This window comes from Corylus avellana, chromosome ca4 (assembly GCF_901000735.1).
Source record: "Corylus avellana chromosome ca4, CavTom2PMs-1.0".
In the NCBI taxonomy this organism is placed as follows: Eukaryota; Viridiplantae; Streptophyta; class Magnoliopsida; order Fagales; family Betulaceae; genus Corylus; species Corylus avellana.
This window is the reverse complement of record NC_081544.1, coordinates 28,830,140-28,844,018: the sequence shown is the minus strand read 5'-3', so window position 1 is coordinate 28,844,018 and position 13,879 is coordinate 28,830,140. Positions and strand designations below refer to the sequence as shown.

The 13,879-nt window shown below is 34.9% G+C and overlaps 3 protein-coding genes across 3 annotated transcripts; 2 read left to right on the top strand and 1 right to left on the bottom strand.

The window, feature by feature from the left end:
• Positions 1-120: 120 nt before the first annotated feature.
• LOC132179140 (protein ECERIFERUM 26-like) lies at positions 121-1,657 on the top strand. Its single transcript, XM_059591787.1, has 2 exons — positions 121-600; positions 682-1,657. Exons 1-2 carry the CDS (start codon positions 169-171, stop codon positions 1,534-1,536), a joined length of 1,287 nt encoding a protein of 428 aa, XP_059447770.1. The 5' UTR covers positions 121-168; the 3' UTR covers positions 1,537-1,657.
• Positions 1,658-4,829: 3,172 nt separating this feature from the next.
• LOC132177847 (protein ECERIFERUM 26-like) lies at positions 4,830-7,217 on the top strand. Its single transcript, XM_059590319.1, has 2 exons — positions 4,830-5,382; positions 6,222-7,217. The coding sequence occupies exons 1-2, from the start codon at positions 4,855-4,857 to the stop codon at positions 7,080-7,082; spliced, it is 1,389 nt and encodes a 462-aa protein (XP_059446302.1). The 5' UTR covers positions 4,830-4,854; the 3' UTR covers positions 7,083-7,217.
• Positions 7,218-9,278: 2,061 nt separating this feature from the next.
• On the bottom strand, positions 9,279-10,983 carry LOC132179780 (chaperone protein dnaJ 20, chloroplastic-like). The gene is made up of 2 exons (XM_059592551.1): positions 10,462-10,983; positions 9,279-9,694 (listed from the first exon to the last, which is right to left on the bottom strand). Exons 1-2 carry the CDS (start codon positions 10,915-10,917, stop codon positions 9,542-9,544), a joined length of 609 nt encoding a protein of 202 aa, XP_059448534.1. The 5' UTR covers positions 10,918-10,983; the 3' UTR covers positions 9,279-9,541.
• Positions 10,984-13,879: the final 2,896 nt, after the last annotated feature.

Below are 13,879 nucleotides of genomic sequence, written 5' to 3'. Positions count from 1 at the left end.
AAAAAATAGAAAGATTTTGAAATGGAGATATCCTTTTCCATCGTTTAGGGTGACACCAATTGCAATTTAATGGCCCATCAAAACTCCCACCGGTCACGGAAGCCTCCCGTCCCCTCTCAACCCCTACAAATACGCTGGAGCCTCTACAACTACTGAGCAAAACACAATATGGTATCTTCCAAAGAGGAAAGCCCGGTCTACGGGGTTCGCCTTTCCTCCGTTGGTCCGAGCCGGTGGACGGGGTCCGGCGTGGTTCACGAGCTGAGTGGCATGGACTTGGCCATGAAGCTCCACTATCTCAAATTGGTCTACTTCTTCAGCAGCCATGCAGCTGAAGGTGTAACCGTGGTGCGTTTGAAGGAAACCATATTCGAGTGGCTCAATCACAACTACTACACTAGTGGGCGCGTGTGGAGATCGGAGGAGTCTGGCCGGCCCTACATCAAGTGCAATGACTGTGGCTCCAGGTTCATCGAGGCCCAATGTGACAAAACCGTTGACCAATGGCTGGAGACCAAGGAATGGTCTCTTGACAACCTGCTTGTGTCCCAACAAGTCATTGGCCCTCAACTCTCTTTCTCTCCCCCACTTCTCATACAGGTACTATTTTCGCAAAATTTCCTTTGAAAAACGATGAAGAAAACTACTAATCATATATATTTACCATTTTGTTTTGCGCAGGTGACCCAATTCAAATGTGGGGGGATGTCACTGGGCCTCAGCTGGGCACATATCCTTGGAGATGCATTCTGTCTTTCGGATTTTATAAACGGATGGGGCCGGATCCTGGCTGGTATTCGGGCCAACAGCCCATCCAACTTTCACAAACCAGACCCACAGATTGAGAGACCCAAAAACCCGCCACCGCTTTCCGTGAAGCAGGTCGACCCGGTTGGAGACCATTGGATAACTGCCAATAACTGCAAAATGGACACATTTTCATTCCATGTAACCGCCAGCCAGTTAGCCATCCTTCAATCAAGCCCAAACCAAACGGACGAAATTCCAATATTTGAATCTCTTTGTGGCGTTATTTGGCAATGCTTTGCCAAAGTTAGAGAGGGGAGGGTTGAACCAAAAACGGTGACAATATGCAGAAAAGATCCGACCAGACCCACCAATGGGATTGTAACAAACACTCAAATTATAAGCTCGATTAAGGCGGATTTTTCTATAATGGAGACAAGCCCAAAGAAATTGGCAAAGTGGATACTTAATCAAGCTGTGGATGAAAGAAGGCAGATTGAAGAATTGGTGGAGAGCGATGGTGGGGTTTCAGATTTCATTGTATATGGAGCAAATTTGACGTTTGTGGACTTGCAAGAGGCTGAGTTTTACGGGCTGGAGTTGAATGGGCATAAACCGGATTGGGTGAGTTTCAGTGTACAAGGCGTGGGAGACGAAGGAGCTGTTTTGGTGTTCCCAGGGCGAAAAGATTGTGGCGAAGCAAGGGTCGTCACAATAATTCTTCCAGAAAATGAGGCATGGAAGCTGAAATCTGAGCTGGTGAAGAACGGGCTACTGTCTATTGTTTGAGGGTAATCTTGGTTAAGTGTGTGTTTATGTAAAATATCATATCTTTTACAAAGTGACAGCTATTAAAATTGTGTAAACAAATAAAATTTAGACTTGAGTGTATTATATATTAATAATACTCTTTTCTAATCTTTTAAGGAATTAACTTCCAATGTTGTACCAATTATTTATTTATTTATTTATTTATTATTATTATTATTATTATTATTTGAGTACAATGAACAAAGAAACAACAACAAACGAAAAAGAAAAAATTAAAAAAGCCTAGTCTAAAGAACTGAAAAAAGGGGGTCGTTCCACCGACAACATGAATCGAGTTGAGAAGAGGGGGATAAAGGAAAAGGCAGAAAAAGATATGACTGCAACTCATAGTGTCGCATAATAGGGGCATAATGTTGCACTTCTCTTAATTAATCTTTCTAGCTGTCTAAAAACAAGAAGCTGAGATAACATTATAAGTATAAAAAATAGGAAAATGTTAAGGTCACAACATAAATCTAATTTATGGTCAACTTCTCTTCTACGCGTCATTTTATAAAAATAAAAAAAATTGATAGAGAAGATTTTGGGATTTTGAAAATTTGGGAAAAAAAGACAATTTGTTTGGTTTAAAATTCAAATTTTTTTTACACGTAGGAGAGAAGTTGGCCATAAGTTGGGTTTGTGCTGTGTCCGTATCAAACTTCTAAAAAATAACATAGAAAATCTTCCTGTCCTAGAAAAATGCTAGATGCTAGGGTGTAGTAAAGCCAACATACCAGTTCTAGGACAGAAATTTTTGAAATTTTTTTTTTCTAACCTACTTTAATAAGTATCAAGTATATCTCTAACATGAGGGAGCACCTGTAGTTTTCACCGTCTAGGCCCCTTCTGTGCGGCTCTTAACAAATAGGTGCTACTATGATCATGCCCAGGTAAAATAGCTACAATTGGTCTCACCGGCCTACTTTTTTTGAATATATATATATATATCATCTCTCACATATTTTATATATATATATCTCTCACATATTTTTTTAATATTTTTAATAATCATTTATTGTCATTATATTAAGTTAATAACCCAAGAGTCATTCTACTACAAATGTTCTCCAACTTCCACAAAAGACGGAGAAAACAATGCTGGTAGAGGTCTAGCATGCTTTCTTTCTTGTTTTTTTTTTACGCTGATAATCAAGTGGCTTCCTTAGAGCACTAGGAGCAACTTCCATTTGATCTTCTCTAAGTTTAGGGAACATAACTACTTTTTGCTTATTTGTCAAAATATATTTTATAGTAGTTTACATTACTTTTCTCTATACCATTCAAATATTATTTATTTATAAAATATAAGTTTTCTAGATACCCTCACATTTTTTACAAAATTTCAACATAATCCTTAATGAAAGACAAAAAGATGAAAGAGGAGATAGATGAAAGAGAAATGTTTATACTAAAATAATGTATAGGAAATCAAAGGTTCCCTATACATTATTTTAATATAAACATTTCTATTTCATCTCTTCTTTCATCTTTTTGTCTATACATTGGGAAACACCGTAGCTACCCAACGGTAGTGATTAAATTTAAGGAAACTGTATTGGTGAATTTTTGTAATTTTTTTTTGAAATTTTTCTTAAATATAAGGAAGAAAATGTGCTATAAAATGCTTGCTGCTAGTGCTAGTGTTCTAATTAAAAACAACTCCCAACCGTTAACGTCCACCTAATGTCCACCTAATAAATATGTTTGAAGAAGTCGATGTAATTTTTAGTTGATTTGGAAAGTTATTGCAACAGATAGGTACTTTTACTAAAACACAATTAATTTCATGCATTTATTATTCTGGTTAATGCTTTAAATGCGCTATTAAATATGTTTGCGCCTCCTCAATTTTTTCCATAACTAAGGGTATAGGATCTTCTCTAGTTCAAAATGGATCGGAGAATATCTAGTTCATATCAAGAATTTCTGAGAAAAAATTATAGAGTCATAAATATGACACATATCCCATTAACAAAAAATCATAATAAGCCATCATCAATGGCTTATTATGATTACCTTACAACAATAGCTCTTTTTTCTTTGTTTTGGTCCCAGGAGATGTAACTTAGGAGTAATTTTAGATGGTCTATTTGTGTCACATTAAGAATGATGTAGTTATTAAAATCACACTTTGATCAAAATTCAATAATGATCAATCACAAACTCAATGATAATTTTAATAGCCACATCATTCTTAGTAGATCATTTAGCATTACTCGCAACTCAGCATATATATATAATGATCAATCGCTGTCAGATTAAATATGTTGGTGTGCAATTAGGATTTTTTACAGTTTTTTTTTTAATATATATATATATTGTAATTTCTAAATTACCTAAATTTAGATCTTTCGTTGCATCCAATGATTCGAAAAAAAAAAAGCCAATTAAAAATGTGTTATTAAGAAAAGAAAAAAAAAATTGTTTCTTCACTTTTAAAGAGACGCTTTTCTTTAAAAATAAAAAAAGTGTTAAAACTTTCTATAACATAAAGGGCAAGAAGCAATATATTCAATTCTCATTGCTAATATGGCACTTTTCTAATAAATAGTATTTTTCAAGCTATTTTATGCAATAAACGACTTGAATTTATGTAATTTTAAAAGCAAAATTTTTTTAAGGATTTTATGTTTGGTGGCTTTCTTCTTAAAATATAGGGATAAACACAAAACTAGTCTATATGATTAATCTAAATTACAACTCGCCCACTATAGTATAAAAATGAACTTAGATGTCATAGGGAATGTCTTAAAAAAAAAAGAAGTTAGTCCTTAGAGAAAAATTATGTTAAAACATTTCACGGATTCCGTTAGGTGTCATTTTGAAATAATGCCTAAAATTTGAGAAATAATATTTAGTAAACTTTCGTACAATTATGATAATGTGACAGTGAATATCGGCCATTGATTTTTATTTTTACAAGTTCTTATTGATCAAAATGTTAATTTTCACTCTCACACCAATAAAATTGTATAACAATAATATAAAAATCTACTAAATAACATTATCATAAAATTTAGACCAATTGGACCCGGATCCTCTTTATTTCCTTTGAAATGGAGAGGTGCTGGTCCTTAATTATTTTACAATAATAGAATGATCATTACAATTTCTTTTTTTGGACCATTCTACTCTTTTAAAAAAGAGGACCAGCTCCGCTCTGTTTCAATTGAAATAGAAAGGATCCTTCTCCGATGTAGAAATGCAATAAATATGTGCCAATCGTGTTGGGTACAGGTACCGACCAATTGCAATAAAACCCGCAATAAAGGCCCATAAAAACTCCCACCGGTCATGCAAATATCAAATTTCTCTTGCCCGCTCAACCCCTCTACATATATGCTACAGAGATCTTCATCGACAGCTGAGACACACAGCAGAAGCCAAACCATGGTATCTACCAAAGAAGAAGACCTGATCTATGGCGTTCGCCATACCTCCGTTGGACCGAGCCGATCGACGGGGTCCGGCGTGGTTCATGTGCTAAGTGGCATGGACTTGGCCATGAAGCTCCACTATCTCAAAGGGGTCTACTTCTTCAACAGCCACGCAGTTGAAGGACTAACCGTGGTGCGCTTGAAGGAAACCATGTTCGAGTGGCTTAATCACTACTACTACACCAGTGGCCGGCTCTGGAGATCGGTGGAGTCTGGCCGGCCGTACATCAAGTGCAATGACTGTGGGTCCAGGTTCATCGAGGCCCAATGTGACAAAACGGTTGAGGAATGGCTGGAGACGAGGGATTGGTCCCTTGAAAAGCTGCTTGTGTCCCAACAAGTAATCGGACCTGAACTCTCATTCTCTCCCCCACTTCTAATGCAGGTACTACTTAGTATTTTCGCAAATTTTACTTTGAAAAAGATAAACTACTTTTTAGATTCCATTTGTTTGAAAAATATCTTTCGTATTTTCGGGTGTTCGGTGCCGTGTAAAACAATAATCAATGAAAAATATTTTTCGTTTGAACAATTTTTGTTTCTTATTTTAAAATTGTAAACTATTTTTCGAGTTTGAGCATCTCATTCTCAAATCGACGGACTCTACCAAGACTCGCTTGGGACCTACCGCGACTCACTCAAGACCTGTTTGGGACTCGCCTAGGACTTGCCTAGGACCCGACGTCAGAAAACGTTTTGGACAAAAAACATTTTCTTGAGAAGTGTTTTCCTAGAAAAGATATTCTAGTATTTGGCATGTACAATAAATAGGGCAGGGTTCTAGTCAGGTCGGAAAATGTTTTCAGTATATAGAAAACATTTTCCTATATTTGATGTGTATACAAAATCATATTAAACTCTAAATTATAAATATCTTTTGGGTCTTGGTGAGGTCCTGGACGGATCCTGGTGAGTCCTGATCGAGTCTCAGGCAAGTCACTATGGGTCCCGGCGAGACTCGTTTAGGACACTTCTAAGACTTTGTTCGAATATTTTTGTAATTTTGAGTTTAATATGATTTAATGAAAAATTTTATATATATATATATATATTGGCACGATATGTATAGTCTAATTTTTCGTATGCGACAAATACCATAAAATGTTTTTCAAAAAAATTCTTTTCTAAGAGAATATTTTCTGTATTTTTCAACGAAAGGCATCTTACGTCGAAACAAATGGAGGCTTAGTATACAAATCATATTTACCATTTTGTTTTGCACAGGTGACCCAGTTCAAATGTGGGGGGATGTCACTGGGCCTGAGCTGGGCACATATCCTTGGAGATGCATTCTGTCTTTCAGATTTTATAAACGGATGGGGCCGGATCTTGGCTGGTATTCGGCCCAACAGCCCATCCAAATTTCACGAACCCGACCCACAGATTGAGAGACCCAAACACCCGCCACCGCTTTCCGTGGAGCAGGTCGACCCGGTTGGAGACCATTGGATAACTGCCGATAACTGCAAAATGGACACATTTTCATTCCATGTAACCGCCAGCCAGTTAGCCATCCTTCAATCAAGCCCAAACCAAACGGACGAAATTCCAATATTTGAATCTCTTTGTGGCGTTATTTGGCAATGCTTTGCCAAAGTTAGAGAGGGGAGGGGTGAACCAAAAACGGTGACAATATGCAGAAAAGATCCGACCAGACCCACCAATGGGATTGTAACAAACACTCAAATTATAAGCTCGATTAAGGCGGATTTTTCTGTAATGGAGACAAGCCCAAAGAAATTGGCAAAGTGGATACTTAATCAAGCTGTGGATGAAAGAAGGCAGATTGAAGAATTGGTGGAGAGCGATGGTGGGGTTTCAGATTTCATTGTATATGGAGCAAATTTGACGTTTGTGGACTTGCAAGAGGCTGAGTTTTACGGGCTGGAGTTGAATGGGCATAAACCGGATTCGGTGAGTTTCAGTGTACAAGGCGTGGGAGACGAAGGAGCTGTTTTGGTGCTCCCAGGCCCAAAAGATTGTGGCGAAGGAAGGGTCGTCACAATAATTCTTTCGGAAAATGAAGTCCGGGAGCTGAAATCTGAGCTGGGGAAGAATGGTCTACTGTTTGAGGGTAATCTGTAGAGAATGGTATTTCAGTAATTTGCAGGTTTCGGGGAGGGATAGGAAATTCAGTAATGGGCCTTTATCCTTGGGCTACTTCAGTCTGTATCCAGAATTGTTTGTATAATTAAATCCACACACATATTATCTTGCCAACTCTCCAACCACCAAGAGAGTGCCCCACCAAATGCTTTCTTATGAACCCTAACACACTTCATTTCACATCTGCCGACTGCAACTTCCAAGAGCCAAGTCAATTTCTAAAAGGCTGACAAGTTTCCTTCAAGTTGTTGGACGACATGGATCGATATCTCCTTCCACTACTTTAAATTAAATGGTTTATAAAGAATTACGGTTTCATACGAGAATCTCATACTTTAACTAATTAAAGAGAATCTCTTCTTACGGTGCAGTAGAAAAATGAGCTTCTAGATATTACGGTGCAGTAAAAAAGAAAAGAAAAAAAAGTACAAAATTAAATGGTAGAAGACGAAAGAGAGTTTTTCAGCCAAAGATATACTGCCAAACTAATGATTTGACAAGTAATAATAATAGACAGATAGGATAAGGATCCACAGGGACAAACATAGAACACAAAACGCACAGACATCAGTCACTTGATTCAGACTTTGGGTACCAAGTTGCTCAAACCAGACAAATACATGTACCTCAAAGAATGAGTCAAGAAGATCATCCTCATCCTAGTATCAAGCTTTGGTTTAAAAATGATTTTGAGTCAAAACGGATTAAAAGCTTGGTTTTTTTAAATGGTAATTATTATTGTTTAAATTAGGTAATTTAATATTATCTACAACTTTTTGCAAGCTGGCATATAACATTCACTATAAAAAAAGCTAAATATTACTTTTATCTAAAATGACTCTTCAAATTTATAAAAAACTTTTGACATTGGATTAGCAAAAAAAAAAAAAAATACTGAATCTAGCAGCACTTTTCAATAGAGCTATTTTATTTTTTATTGCTTCGCTCACCTGTTTTCTTTTTTTCTCAAATATTTTCTCACTTTTCAGTTTTCAATGAGTGATTGGTTGTTTTTTGTGTTTTTTTTTTTTTTTTTTTCATGGAAATGGTTTTTTGAATTAAAATTAATAAAAAAATTTAAAATGAAATATTATTTTAATAGAATAAATAAAAATATAGTTAATCGGATGTAAAAACATTTAAAAATTTATTAGCTAAACTAGATAAAAATGAGTTTTGAATAGTCATTTTACATAAAAAATTTGCCCCTCCATTGTGAATGCTCTTAGCAAATAAAACATCTTCAACCTGGCCTCAATTATTAGGGGTGGACACCGGTCGGTTTTTGGCCTTTTCGACAACCAGACCCGACCGGACCCCAACGGGTTAAAAAAACCCTACCCGAAACCCGGGGATTTGCCCACTCCTAACAATTATTTTGTCCTGTCTTCTCTTGTATAAATGGAAGACAATAAATTAGATCGAATTAAATAACAAAAACAGATTATCGTTCATTAAAGTGTTGCTCACGTGACGAAGAGTTATTCAAGTCCAATTATATTGCCATTTGCATACGATATGACAGCTCAAACGTAGGCCATGTAAATCTTTTTTTCTTTTTTTCTTTTTAAGGTGTAGGCCATGTAAATCAAATTGGTAGGACTTGACTTTTTTGAAATTGTGTGTGAAAACAAAACCTATGTACGTAGAAAAAAAAAACAGTAAGCCATTTTGAGAGAAAAAAGTGAAAAAAAAAAAAAAAAAATTGAATTTTGAATTTTTTTTTATCAAGCATGTCAACTTTTTATTTAGCACAATTTTTTAAGTATTTAAAATATTTTTTATCTTCCATTCCAAACATGCTTTTATCTTGGCTTTTGGGACGAAAATGATAAATTTTTGCTTTCAGAGTCGACAAATAAAAGTTATCTATACATTTGTATGAGTCTGTCTGGTGCACATTTGTTATCTAAACTGAAGTCTAGTCATGAGATAGCAGATTATTAGATTCTGGATTGTTATACATTATCTTTGACGCTTGTAACCTTGTAGTTTCAACTATAACTATCTCAGAGGTTTGCTCTATGTTATATGAATTTTATGCTCGTGTTATCAATGAATGAGACTATATATTTTCCTTTAAAAATGACTAGTATTGTTGTTAATTTTTTTTTAAGTAATCAAAGTTATATTAAAAAGCAAAAAAAGAGGAGTTCCATAGAATATACAAGTAGCTAAAGGAGAAGCATTGTCGTTAATTATACAAGGTTAAGTGTCAAATTCAACCCTACAAACACATAAACCAAAGGGAATTTTAAAGAAAAAGAAGAAAAATTGTTATACCTAATTAACTATTTGGTTGGCATAATCAAGGAGGTAATTGGATGATTACCCAAATGACAACTTTGAATTTCCGTGTGCTCCATAAGGTTAGAAGAAAATATATATATACATACACAGAAAAACCAAGAGAAAGCAGAGCAGCTATATATATTTATTTATAATTCGTTGGCTAATTCATCCCTTCGCCTGCGCATTCGAGCTCCCCAGGACTGATTTCCTCTTGCAATATCCTTGTTCATGCTTTTTCTCTTCAGCTCTGACAGCTGAGATTGCCATCGGTTCTTCCACTCGCCTCTCTCTTCCATGCCCTGATCACCATGAAAAAAGCCATCAAAGATTTGCAAATCTTCGATTCCAGAGCAAAAGCCAGAACCATACTACATATTTATACCATTTCTTTAAATAAAGTAAATCAAATAACTAGAATAAAGTACATCAGAATCCAGAGAATACGCACACAATCATCCATGGCGTCCTAATTTTTTTATTATTTTTGTAATATTAAATCCCTGGGTAGTCCAACAGAGAGAGCAGGGAAGAAAAAAAGTTTTTAAAATACACACAAGAAAAGAAAAAAAACAAAAAACAAAAAACAAAATTAACGCCTGAAGATCTAACTCATAATAAATGATGATATGCACTGAAATCAAGATTACCATGAATGCAAAAGCAGAGTTCCCAAATCTGCCAAAACTCCAGACCCCATCGAAATCCGTACAGAGATACAGATTAACAAAACAGGTTATATACCCAATTATTAAAATATCAATATAGCAATTTCCCCAGAAAGTAAAACAATTAAAACAACGGCTCAGACACCCACATCGATTCAGAACAAAAATGGTCAAATCCCTAGATTCCCACTAAAGAATCAACACAGAAAAAAAAAAAAAACAAACAAAAAATCATCTTTATTATTATTTTTTTCTAAAAAATTAAACCAATTAAACAAAATCTCGAAAACCCACATCAATTCAGGCAAGAATTTACACAGAAGAAAAAGCCAGCATAACAAAAATTGGAAAATACCAAATATCCTGAAGAAAAAAAAAAAAATCCCACAGAAAACACAAACCTCGTCGCTCTGGTAGCGTCTTCGAGCCGAGAACGCGAGCTGGAGACCCTTGGCCATGTCTCGATCATAGAGAGCTCTGCTTCTGGGATCCGACAAGATCTCGTAGGCCTCCTGGACCAGGATAAACCGCTTGGTGTACTCCTCGACCCGACCAGGCGGCGACACGTCCGGGTGGTATTTACGGGCGAGCTGCTTGTACGCCTGCTTGATTTCCACCAAGGATCCGGACTCGGGTATGCCCAGCAGCTCGTAGAAGCTCGACCCGGCGGCGGCCTCTTCGGTCACGAACCCATCGTTGATGGTGGCCCTGGCCTTGGCCCTGAGCGACCCAGGACGTCCCCGGGGCGATGATACGAGTTTGACGGGGAAGAAATACGTGGAGGAGAATGGTAAGCGTGTTTTCGGGTCGGATATGGATATGGGTGTGGGTATTGGAGCCAATCCACAGCAACGCATCTCTTCGCTTTTCTGTATTTCTGTGTGTGTGTTGAGACGATGGGTTCTCTTTCGTATTGTTTTGCCTCTTCTTTATATGTTTACCACCGAATTATTTTCTTTTTCTTTTTCTTTTAATTTTTGTGTTGGGTAAAGTTGGGGGCAGAGAAGTGGGGACAGGAAGTCGCTTTATGGGGCAGCCGGAAACGAAAGGCATTTATACTGTGTTTGTTTGTATATTTACCATCACAAGTATGAGATTCCAATGATTTATAATTAATTCACTGGATTGTATCAATTTTTAATTTATCTTTTTATTCCCATTACCATGATAAAATTGAATTATCTTATCCTTCTTTTGTAACGGTTTTATAACAATTTGAATTGATTTTTTATGATACCAAATTTCGTGCTATTGAACCAAGCCATGAGTCTCCTGCTATTGTGCTAGCCCGGGGTAGCGGAAAGCCTCCGTTCTTTTAAGGGAGAAGATGTACCTTTCACTTCTAGAGATTATCTTCTATTTAAAGCTTTTTAAAGACTCATTGGGCTTTTGGAAAAAATATACTCTTGTTTGAATTGGGCCTTCAGCTTTGAGCCCTAACCTTTTTTTTTTTTTTAAAAAAAAAAAAAGAAATTAAGGATATAGGCTTATAGCTAAATGAATAAATATGAAATTAGGGTTTCAATCGAGTCAAGATGTTTAATTATGTCTCGAATACAAGCTGAGATTAAACTCATCATCGAACTAGATTACATGATCAATCTAATTTATTTGTTTTTCCAAATTATTTTGAACGTATTTGCGAGTTTGTACGATTTACTTACTTAATCTCGAGTATATATAATTAAAAATAGGATTTTCTCTCATCTTTTAAATGACTATAAAAATTATATGAGTTTACATGAATTGATCGGAATTAAGGTATTTGTTTAAACTTGATTGGTGCTCTTAAAATAATAATCTCTAATGGCAATTAAGGGTTACAATCATCTCTTAAAGTTGTTAGCAAATTGCCTTTTCAAGTATTCAAGAAGACAAATAGGATTAAATAATTCATGCGCAAAAAGGCATTTTGCCATTTTAATCTTCTTTCTTTGGTCCGAGGAGGTGGTGGGTCTCTTGGTTGATGGTAGCCCATCATCTACCCCAACAAATTAAAGAATAAATAAGAATTAGAATGATAATCCATCATGCTTTTTGTTGGTTAAACTACTCATACTTGTTGATTAGTATGGCGGCTTAGAAGTAGTAGGAAAAGGATGTTGTTCAATTCATTGTTAATTAGCTTTTTTTATGCCGCCGGAACACTTGTTGTGGGAAAAGGGTGAAGTAGTAGGAAAAGGATGTTCTTCAATTCATTGTTAATTAGCTTTTTTTATGCCGCCGGAACACTTGTTGTGGGAAAAGGGTGTTCTTTATTTCAAGTTGGTATATATATATATTATTTATTTATTAGGTATGGATTAGGATCTCTTACAATTTTAAAGAAATAGTAGATTATTAAATTATGCTATTTTGGTCGTTTTTAGGCATCGAAATGCTTGAAAAATACTATCTATTAAAATTGTGGTATATTTCAGTTGAAAATTGAGTATATTTTCTTCACGTTTTTGCTCTCTATGCTATAAAAAAGCTTTAAGCAAAAAATTGTCTTTTTATTTTACGAAGAAGACGCGTCTCTACAAAAGTGTAGATGAAGCATTCTAGGAAGAAAATTCTTTTTTGTTACCTCTAGAACATGCCACATTTTCAATAAGTAGTATTTTTCAAACGTTTCGATGTCTAAAAATATCTAAATTATGTAATTCAAAAATAAAAAAATTGTAAGAAATCCTAATCCTCCTTAGCTTACCAAACTTATCATATTTTCTATACAAACGGACACCCATGAAGCAATTATATTGATGTCATAAAATAGAGACCTAGTCCTATCATACACTTTTTAGGGTAGGTATAGGCTTCTAAGGTCGAACCATAGGTCGAATCATCCCAAATCTCTGTTTCTCGTTCCCTACTTCTGCTCTTTCTTAAATTAGTTTAATATTTTAACATGGTATCATACCAATTTTTTATTGCATTATTTAAGGTGTTTGAAAACCATTACTATGTTGTTTTTCTTAAATTTCGTGTGCTTTTGTGCTTGTTAGAACATTCACAGCATACTCCTTATAAAAGAGTCTATTTTTTAAGTTTAGGAAATATGTCCAAAAAATCGCAAAAAAATTCCACGGCAGACTCCCTAAATGAACCTTAAACATTATTATTGCTACAGTGGAACCCAATGTTTCGGGTTCCACTATTGCAATCCTTATGATTATTAAAATAAAAACATGATTCTTTCTCTTCTTTTCTCTCTCTTCTCTCCTCTTATGTCTCATAATTATCTCTCATCTGTTCTATCATATATATATATATATATAATATAAAAAAATAAATAAATATTTTAATGGTATAGAGAATGATTAAGGAAAGCTATTGGGGTATATTTTAACATAGAGAAGCAAAAAATAGTTTAAGGCCTCGTTTGGTTCGCGGAATGTCTAGTCCATTGAAAAATGATTAGCTACTACTTGGAATAGAAGAGTATGGAATAGATTAGTTATTCATATTCCATTGTTTGGTTGTAATGCTGGAATAGACTTGCTAATCATATTCTTTCGTTTGGTACAATGCAATATGTTGGTGAATAGAATGATATTGTGATCAAATTTCATAAAATACCTTATAATATAAATACAATTTATATTATTAAGAACTTTCATTTTTTTAAAAATATATATATATATATATATATAAACAACTTTACTATAATTTCTTTTTCTTTTTTGTTTTTAATTATGTCAAGTATGTGGCTTTTTTTTTTTTCTTTGCAATTATGCTACAAAATTATTTATATAAAAAAAATATATAGTTGGAGAAAAAAGAATCAAACTCAATCTTGAAACCAAAAAAAATATAGTTGGAGAATGTACAGATTAT

Coding starts and splice junctions, on each gene's coding strand:
- LOC132179140 (XM_059591787.1), top strand. CDS start 169: ATGGTATCTTCCAAAGAGGAAAGCCCGGTCTACGGGGTTCGCCTTTCC. Junction 601..681: donor CTCCCCCACTTCTCATACAG/GTACTATTTTCG, acceptor TGTTTTGCGCAG/GTGACCCAATTCAAATGTGG.
- LOC132177847 (XM_059590319.1), top strand. CDS start 4,855: ATGCAAATATCAAATTTCTCTTGCCCGCTCAACCCCTCTACATATATG. Junction 5,383..6,221: donor CTCCCCCACTTCTAATGCAG/GTACTACTTAGT, acceptor TGTTTTGCACAG/GTGACCCAGTTCAAATGTGG.
- LOC132179780 (XM_059592551.1), bottom strand. CDS start 10,917: ATGCGTTGCTGTGGATTGGCTCCAATACCCACACCCATATCCATATCC. Junction 9,695..10,461: donor GACGCTACCAGAGCGACGAG/GTTTGTGTTTTC, acceptor CATGGTGATCAG/GGCATGGAAGAGAGAGGCGA.